Source organism: Alligator sinensis, unplaced genomic scaffold, assembly GCF_000455745.1.
Source record: "Alligator sinensis unplaced genomic scaffold, ASM45574v1 scaffold719_1, whole genome shotgun sequence".
Taxonomy (NCBI): Eukaryota; Metazoa; Chordata; order Crocodylia; family Alligatoridae; genus Alligator; species Alligator sinensis.
The window spans coordinates 30,923-40,443 of NW_005843473.1; the positions used below are offsets into that span (position 1 = coordinate 30,923).

Sequence of the window (9,521 nt, forward strand, 5' to 3'; positions counted from 1 at the left end):
GGGAGGGACAAGCGCGGGGGTGGGAGAGGGGCTGGGGGCAGGTACCAGGGCAGGGGGAGGGTTGGGGGTAGTTTATGGGTTGAGGGACAGAGGAGGGGCAATCCCTTGGGTGGGGGACAGGTGCCAGGGCAGGGGGGATCAAAGGGGCAATTCTTGGGGCAGGGGAGGAGCCGGGGGCGGCAGGGGTCAAGGTGGGGCATTGCAGAGTCACCCCCTGCGCAGGCGGTGACTGGGCAGCTGCACAAGGACTCGAGCGATTTGGCCCCAAAGGCCTGCTGGCCGCCCCCCAGGTGGGTTGGCCATGCCCGCCTCGAGCTGTGTACACTGGCGCGCAGCCGGGAGCAGATGCTGGAGCCCGGACGTGCCTCCACGCCCCACGGACACTCCCGCCATGTTTAGCCCAGCTCTTCGTGCCATGCCAGGCAGCCTGTCTCTGGACTCGCTCTGACGCTGTACTGGGGAGTTAAGGGGAAGGGACTGCAGATGCCCAGAGCAAGGCGGCAAAGCAGATCACCTGCATGTGGGATGGGAAATGATGGTCCTGATTTGGCACCCTGTGTCCGTCCACACCTGGTCCCTTAGGAGCATTTGGAGAGTGAGAGTGCAGCTTTGCAGGCTCTGACCCTGGCAGAGCCCCCACCCTGGGAGATATTCAGTGCACCGAGTCCCCCCCGTCCAGTCCATGTAGGAGCCATTTCCCCTCATGCCCCTCCTCGAGTATCCCTTCCAGTATGGGCTGCGTCTGCTGCTCTTACCCCTGCTCACCCAACCAGGGGAAGGCAAATTGCTACCTGCCACCCTGGATTGGGAGGGGACCATCATCACCTTCAGAAAATATCCCCACGCTGAAGGTTTTTAAGCCCTTCTGATGAAAAGATCCAGCGATGCAAAGGGAAAAGGTTTTGTTTAAAATAGCCCGAAAGGAAGGGGGGGAAGGAAATCCCAAAATAAATGTTCCCTAATAGGGGAACTCCCCCCCCCACCCCCAGCTAGTGGCATGGGTGGACAGGAAGGATGAACTGCAAAAGGCTGAAACTGGGTTAATTTACATTGCATTTTGCCCTGTCTCCAGAAATGACATCTTCAGCAGAGACCGTTTTTTTTTCCCCCAGTCCTGCCCACCCCTCAGCTGGGAATCCCACCAAAGGGCCCTTCCCCTGGCAGCAGAGCACCAGCGACCATCTGCCCTCAAGTCAAATGGTCCCCTCATTCATTTCTGCCTCAAACCCCTGCCAAAGATGGGCTTTGTTGTAGACCAGGGAGGTTCACACCTTTGTGCAGAGGAGTCATAATGGATGTGCGTGACTTGACACAGCTGGAGTCACTGCTCCAGACTCATTATCATTAGGATACTGGCATGTCTCGCTGTACAGCCAGCGACCCTGGGCCCGTTGCACTAAGTGCTACACACGCACAAGCAAAGGTGTCCCTTGCCCCTAAAGTGATCAGCACTAGAATAGCTCTGACCTTCTTTTTCTCTGCTTACCCCAAATGCTCCCACCCGCACAGCTGAGTCCAGAGACAGGTTGGGGGAAAGGCGCCTGTGGTGGATGCTCCATATAACCACGAAGGGGCACAAGTATTCAGGCTAACAGCTGTTGTGAAGGCTGGTTTTGGTTTCAGGAGGCATCCGTCATAGAGCAAAACTAACAACGTGCAATTCAGATCACCAGGCAAAGAGTTTGGGAATAAAGGTAACTCAGACCAACAGTCGGGACAAAGAGTTTGCAAGTCTTCCTAATTACTTGTTGTTATTAATAATGACAAACAACTAATACCTGGGCAAAAATGACCCAAAATGTATTATACTTACACTAGAATGGCCTCTACACACGCTGTTACTCAGGCCTTTAGTGGGCCTTATTCCCCTCAACTGATGTCAGGGGATGGGGGTCATGGCTCCTACCCCCTGAGAACGGCTCCTTCCAGGGGGATATTGGCCCCAGCCCTCCACAGGTCCCTGGGGTTGGGGTCTCAGCAGCCCAGGCCTTGAGGGGACATTAATTCCTTTAGCGAATGTTAGAGGATGGGGGTCATGAGGGTCCATTTATCCTGTCACCATTGGGACAGACCCCAGTTGCCCAACTGGGAGTGTGGGGGAGTGAAGTGAAAAAAGTTTGGATAGGGATGATCCTGCCTCAGGCAGGAGGTTGATCTACATGATCTCAGGAGCTCCCTTCCTGCCCTACTTCTCTATGACTATGACCATGACCATGACTCAGGCTGGCTCCTTCTCATCAGGTGCCTGACACCTGCTTGCAGAGCCCGCTACATCCCCCTACTGCTCACAGCCCCCTGCTCCTCAAGGGGTGTTAGAAAGGGCTCCATTTGTCCCTCCAGGGATGTTAGCTTGGCTCCCCAGGCAACTCAGCTCCCCTGGGGAGAAGGGAAGGGCTCCCCTTGGGCTGATCAAAGCACCCATTAATGCCTTGGTTGTGCCCTAGGTTGTGGGAGGGATTTGGATGGGCCCCAGGGTAGAACACAGGGCAGAAACAGGGTTGACTCGGAAGGTTAAAGGTGAAATATCTCATGTCAGAAATTTCTGCTTTTCACCTAATCCAGTCCTCGCTCATGGAGGCTCCCTCTGTTCCCATGTCATCCCCTCGTCGTGGCTGCTTCTTCCGCTCCTGGGCAAGGAGAGACGCCTTTCCCTTTCAGCTGAAGACCAAAGATACTCAAATTTTTCTTTATTTGCACATTTTGGTTTGGGGGGCAAAATAAACAGTTGTATGGGTCATATTCCCTTGAGTCACATGCATGTTTTTCAGCCCCAGAAAAACAAAACCTCTTTGCTAATTTTCATTGACATTTTGTATTCCTTTATTTACTTGTCAGCAAAATATTTTGCAGAGTTCATTTTGCTGGAAACTATTATTTCTTTCTTCACCAAAGACACTTTTTTAAATACTAAGAAACGATAAATATTTACATGTAAGGTTTATCCCATTCAGGCTTTGTATCAGAAATTGTTTAGAGGAAAATCAGAAAATCACATTTAAAAATTAAAAGCAATTTAAAAAACTATTAAATTCCCAAAAAAAATTGTACAAGAAAGATTACGCATGCTTTGCACCCCTGTGGTCTAAAGTCTTTGGCAGAGCAGTTCATTGGTAACATACCCTTGGCTGTTCCCCTTTCTGAGATATCCTGTGCCCCGAACTTTCGGATTGAAGCCTTCCTGGATCCCCCTCTTGATGCAGACAAATTTGAGTGTGTGAATGAAACCAAGATTTTTTTTTCCCCCACAAGACACTCCTGACTTTAGCAAAGGCAAGAGCAGAAAGACACAGAGGAAACATTTCCCAGAGACTGGAGAAGGCAGGAGAAAGGCAAGGTTCTCCACCTTGGGAGGAAAAACCTGCAGCATCCTTATAGGCTCAGCAGTGCTACGCTGGCTAGCACAATGGAAGAAAGAGACTTGGGGGTCATCATTGACCACAAGATGAACGTGAGCCTGCAGTGCGATGCTGCGGCTAATAAAGCAAGCAAAACGCTTGCCTGCATCCATAGATGCGTCTCAAGCAAATCCTGGGACGTCATTCTCCCCTTGTACTCAGCCTTGGTGAGGCCACAGCTGGAGTACTGCGTCCAGTTTTGGGCCCCACAATTTGAAAAGGATGTGGAGAAGCCTGAGAGGGTGCAGAGGAGAGCCACGCGCATGATCAGAGGTCAGGAAAACAGACCTTACGACAACAGGCTGAGAGCTATGGGGCTCTTTAGCCTGGAAAAGCGCAGGCTCAGGGGCGGTCTGGTGGCCACCTATAAGTTCATCAGTGCTGTTCAGCAGCATCTGGGGGGATGATTGTTCACCAGAGTGCCCCAAGGGATGACGAGGTCGAACGGTTATAAACTCCTGCAAGACCGTTTTTGGGTGGACATAAGGAAGGCAGTCCTGGTGGGGTTCCCCCTGCCTTCACCCAGGGACCCTCCATGTGTCAGCCAGGGAAGCCCATGCCACCCATGCCACCAGGATGGCCCCAACCACAGCCATGGCACAGGAAGTCTAAGTTACTCCCTTCCCCCATAGTGAGCAGGCCCACGGCATGAGCAGCACAAGGCATGGGATTGGGGTGGGGAAGAGCTAGTCCTCTGTCAGAGGATGCTTAAGGGCTGGATGCTTGCAGGTCATACATCCTCATCGTTGTCTCCTGGGGCTATAAATGCAGACGGCATTTCAAGGCTCAGAGGCTGATGATGCTTGTGGGGGTTTGGGGGGCCCTTGGTTCCAGTATCTCTGGCAGGGGCAAAGAGGGCTTCAGATATGTCACTGTCTTAGGTGCTGGCTGCCATGGCCATGGGGAAGAGCAGTTTTTCCTCTCAGAGGGATGCAGTCGCTATGTGAATGCCTGTTCCCAGCTACTGTCATGGCCATGGCTCAGAAGCTGCCCAGCAAGGGGACAATGGGGAAAGTATACTACCCCTTCCACGAGGCGGTCAGATGGCTAGCTGATGGTTAGCCTCTCCCATGTGGACGTCCCTTCCAGCTCTTGTGATATAGAGTTTATTGAGTTTTGTGGCAATATGATTGATGGAAGCCACTGTCTTGAAGTGGGCCATCCTCACCTCTACTCCCGTTAGGTTATGCTGAATTTTCTGTGTTCTGGAAGAGTGGAGGGGACCAGTCCAGGCCTGTTTGCTCCTGGAAGAGAGTTTGCTGGACAGCTGTTCACTTTCTGGCAGAACACATCTCCCAAAAATGTTTCCAAGCCCATTTCCCCATCTCCTGTCCATGCTGTGGTCAAGTTAATCGAGATGGAAAGTTCACCCGCACTGCCACCCTGTGGCTCCCACCCCAACAGCTTCCACAAGTGTAGTGGGAATAGACCCTGGCATGGCCAAGTATTGCCAGAGCCTTTCCTAGCATTCTTATGGGGGGAAATATAACTCATTAGCAGATCATGGCAAAGGAAAGTAGGGCTGGAAGGGACTTCCATACCTCATCTAGACCAGCCATCCCAGGCAAGTCCCTGCCTAACCTATCCCTAAAACTACACATTCAACCCTACCCCACAACTACAAGGCAAAAACATCAAAACCATGTTATCCTGCCACAGGTAAGGACTACAGCAGTCTGTGTCCTTATGACACAAGCGTTGTTAAAAAGCAGTCAAGGGATGAGTTCACTGTAAAATTAGAAGATTTGAGAGGCAAAAGTCAGCTGTAGTTACTTATGAGGTACTTCAACAGCAATGTGCTTCAAGCTTTCTAGCTGCTGCTGCTGATTTGGATGTAAGGAAGAACTTCTTTATGGTAAGGGTGACCAGCGTCTGGAATAGACTTCCCAAGGAGGTGGTGCAGTCCCCAACCTTGGTTCAAGAGGAGCCTGGACGGACACCTTGCTGGGATTTTTTGATCTCAGCAGTATTCCTGCTGAACAGGGGGATTGCACCCAATGATCTTTTGAGCTCCCTTCCAGCCCTTAATTTCTATGATTTGCTCTCAACCTTTCCCATAGCCTCACTGGAAGAATAAGTATCTCTTTAAAGACCCATATGATCTATTCATCTCTGATATCCCTTGAAAGCCCTGTCACAGGTCCCTTCTCCCCTACCCCCAGGCTTCTGCTCCTTGTAAATAAGGGGCAAGTGAGTCCAGGTTAGGACAGTACTGTTGTTGCATCTCTGCCTGAGACAAGGAGGCTGTGGGCAGGTACCAGGTGAGAGAAAATAGGGCCATGCTCTTGCCTGGATGAAAAGCTGTCTTGGAGCCAGTCCAGTAAGCAGGACCAGCTTGATTTGTTTGGGAGGAAAGCAAAGAAAGATTTTAAAATGTTGGAAGGCACTCAGAGATATAGGCACAAACTCCAACCTAGGTAGGGGACTCCAAGTTCCTCTCTGACCCAAACCAGGTGGCAGATTCTGCCTCCTCACTGACATGTTCAGCCTTGTAAAAGTAGCACCTGCCCTGAGCCGTTCTCCTGTACCATTGGGGTGAACGTCAGAGAGACCCTGGGTGTGTGCTGGCTGGTCTACCCTAAACAAATATTTAACCTGGGCAGAGGGAGGCTGGAAAGTGCATTAGCAGATGGGGCTACCTATGTGGCAGAGAAGAAAATACTGTAAGGAATGCAGCCAGGACTGTTCCCATCTGGAATATCCTTTGGAGACACAGCAGGAGCCCTAAAGATTGGGGGTGTCTGTATGGATGAGTGCAAAATCAGTGTGAGGAACTGGCTTGGGAAAGGGACAAACGCATCTGGACCCCAAAGGGACATGGCCTCTGAATCTGCCTTCTGTGTTGACTTGGACTCTACAAAGCCTGGCTGCCCTGACTCCAGGGCTGTCTCTGCTGTTCCAGCTGACCAGCACACGTCAGCTATCACTGGGGATCCGGCTTATCTTGCTGTAGTTCCCTGAGTGGCACTCCTGGCCTTATGGAGCAACAGAGCCAATTGGAGATGGTGGGGCTATGGAGACAGCAGGTGATGCTGTGACCCAGAACGATCTCTCAGTTCCAGGAGTCATGGATTTCATCTTGGCCATCACATACAGCTGAGCTTGCAGAGGTGTTGGAGACAGAGGGAAGCCTGGGTGCACGGAACAAGCAAAGCAGTGAACCAAAGAAGAGGCCTGGGAGCTTCCTGGGATAAAGCAATCAAGAACCGATTCGTGGATATTCCCTTTATTGAGCTCCTTGTCCAAACTGGGTCTATCGCAGGACCAGCGGAACTGCCTGGGTGATATAGAACCAGACAAGATAATCAATACAGTAAAAAACTGATGACAATAAAGTGCCCTAAACACCACAGGAAGGAAAAGGAAGTGATCACCTTGCTACCACAGGTGGTAGTAGCCTAGGACTTGACAGTTCAAGAAAGATTGTCCGTTTTCAGGGCAACTTTGGTATTGTGTCTCCCCACTTTTATCCTCTCTGCTGCCTGGCTCCATCACTTAAATCTTACCTGTTGTCTTCTCTGTCCCAGCTGTCACCAGATGCTACCAGAACTTCCTATGTGAGACACTCCACATGGAAGCAGGAAGAAGCTGGGGGCATTACAGTCCACAATTTGAACCCTTATGCTCATTGCCCAAGGAGGATGAGGGAAACTGCCCCCCATTCAGCACAATGATCCTGTTCCCGTGGGTTCGCTGGTGCTTCTTCAGGGCAGAGCTCTGCTGGAAACACTTCTGGCACTGGAGACAGCGGTACGGCTTCTCCCCCGTGTGCACACGCACGTGATTGGTGAGTTTGGAGCTCTCAGCAAAGCTCTTCCCACACTGGCTGCAAGAAAATGGTTTCTCCCCCGTGTGCACACGCACGTGATTGGTGAGTTTGGAGCTCTCAGCAAAGCTCTTCCCACAATGGCTGCAGGAGAAGGGTTTCTCCCCTGTGTGTATACGCATGTGCACAGCAAGTGAGGAGCTCTCAGTGAAGCTCTTCCCACAGTGGCTGCAGGAGTATGGCTTCTCACCTGTGTGCACACGCAGGTGGTTTGTAAGTGTTGACCTCTTGGAGAAGCTCTTCCCACACTGGCTGCAGGGAAAGGGTTTCTCTCCTGTGTGCACACGGAGGTGATTGGTGAGATTGGAGCTTTGCGTGAAGCTCTTCCCACACTGGGTGCAAGAGAATGGCTTCTCCCCCGTATGCACGCGCAGGTGATCAGTGAGGTTGGAGTTTTGGGTAAAACTCTTCCCACAATGTGTGCAGGAGAAGGGTTTCTCCCCCGTGTGCACACGCAGGTGATTGGTGAGGTTGGAGCTCTGTGTGAAGCTCTTCCCGCACTGGCTGCAAGAAAATGGTTTCTCCCCTGTGTGTACACGCACGTGATTGGCGAGTTTGGAGTTCTCCGCAAAGCTCTTCCCACACTGGCTGCAGGAGAAGGGTTTCTCCCCTGTGTGCACACGCACGTGCACAGCAAGTGTGGAGCTCTCAGTGAAGTTCTTCCCACACTGGCTGCAGGAGTACGGCTTCTCCCCTGTGTGCACACGCAAGTGGTTACTAAGTATTGACCTCTTGGAAAAGCTCTTCCCACACTGGCTGCAGGAGAAGGGTTTTTCTCCCGTGTGTATGCGAAGGTGATTGGTGAGATTGGAGCTCTGCGTAAAGCTCTTCCCACACTGGATGCAAGAGAATGGCTTCTCTCCTGTGTGCACACGCAGGTGATCAGTGAGATTGGAGTTCTGGGTAAAACTCTTCCCACAATGGCTGCAGGAGAAGGGTTTCTCCCCCGTGTGCATGCGCAGGTGATTGGTGAGACTAGAGCTGTAGGTGAAGCTCTTCCTGCACTGGCTGCAGGAGAAGGGTTTCTCCACTGTGTGCACACGCAGGTGACTGGTGAGTTTGGAGCTCTCGGTGAAGCTCTTCCCACACTGGTTGCAGAATAACATTTTCTCCCCAGTGTGCATGCACTGGTGCTGTGTGAGACTGGAGCTCTTGGTGAAGCTCTTCCCACACTGTAGGCAGGAGAATGGCTTCTCCCCAACATGCACGCATGTGTGGCTTCGCAGGTGATCCCACCTAGTGAAGCTCTTTTTGCACTCAGCACAGCGGTATAGCTGCTCCTGCATGTGTATGCCCTGATGCACTCGCAGGTCTTTTAGGGAGACAAAGCTCCTCCCACACTCTGGGCAGAGATGGGGGTGCTCCCCTGAGTACATTTTTTGGTGCCCAAGAAGAGGGCATGGATGGTGGAAGCTGTCCCCACGCTCAACACAAGGCTTGACATTCTCCCTCCAGTGGGCTCTCCTGTGGGCCCCAAGTTCCTCTTTGTCCCAAAAGCTCTCACTGGGCAGCCCACATATATGCAGCCCTTGCCTGCCAGAACCCATGCCCTTGGGGCTCTTCAGGTTTCTCTGCCCTTCAAATCCTTCCCTGTTTCTTTCAATCTCCACTGTTCTCTGTCCCTGTTGGTGGGGGAGCTGGTTTCTGGCCTGAAACAGCTTCAGGTTGGTAGGCCCTTCCTCATGAGGCTGCTGCTGCTCAGCTCTGCCCAGTGTTTCAGTATCTGTTGGGTAGACAAGAGCCCAGAAATTAGTCCCTGTCTAGCTGCAAAAGGAAAGATCTGCGATTATCCCTTGTTGGGATGTGCCCCAGACCCTGGATGGGCCTAGGTTCCTCTGTGTATGAGAAGAGGTCCAATTCCACATGGACTCTGGGTCTCAGGTCTCATAGGTTACATCTCTTGTGCCCCAGTTGTGGAGCAGAACATGGGCAATTCTGGTAAACACAAAGACATGGGTGACAGGGGGCCTCCTGAGTCTGGGGGGGCACCTGTGGGGCACAACTGGGAGGGGGAGGTTCCCCAGCAGCTGATCGCAGCAACCAGGGGTGGGGAGGGCGGGTCCCCAGCAGCCAATCGTGGCAACCAGTGTGTGTGTGTGTGTGTGCGCGCATGTGTGGGGTGAGGGGGGTGGCAGGGGGTGGTCCCCAACAGCTAGTCACCGAGTATGCCAGTGGCACAGTGGAAGTGCCACCCATGTCCCACCAGCAGAGCCAATTTTACGGGGGGCACGAGTGCTCTCCATGTCCCCCTATCAGCCAGAGCGCTTGCTTTCATGGGGGGTCACCAGAGCTCTTGGGGG

At 52.4% G+C, this 9,521-nt stretch overlaps 1 protein-coding gene across 3 annotated transcripts in view; it reads right to left on the minus strand.

Moving 5' to 3' along the window:
* Positions 1 to 3,858: 3,858 nt before the first annotated feature.
* LOC102379578 (oocyte zinc finger protein XlCOF6-like) overlaps positions 3,859 to 9,521 on the minus strand; it is a 23,283-nt gene continuing 17,620 nt past the window's right edge. For all 3 annotated transcript variants that reach the window (XM_025195344.1, XM_025195345.1, XM_014527392.2), the window contains one exon: positions 3,859 to 8,944. In XM_025195344.1, coding sequence (XP_025051129.1) covers positions 6,993 to 8,944 — 1,952 coding nt within the window. In that variant the 3' untranslated portion in view covers positions 3,859 to 6,992. The remainder of the gene's footprint in view (positions 8,945 to 9,521) is intronic.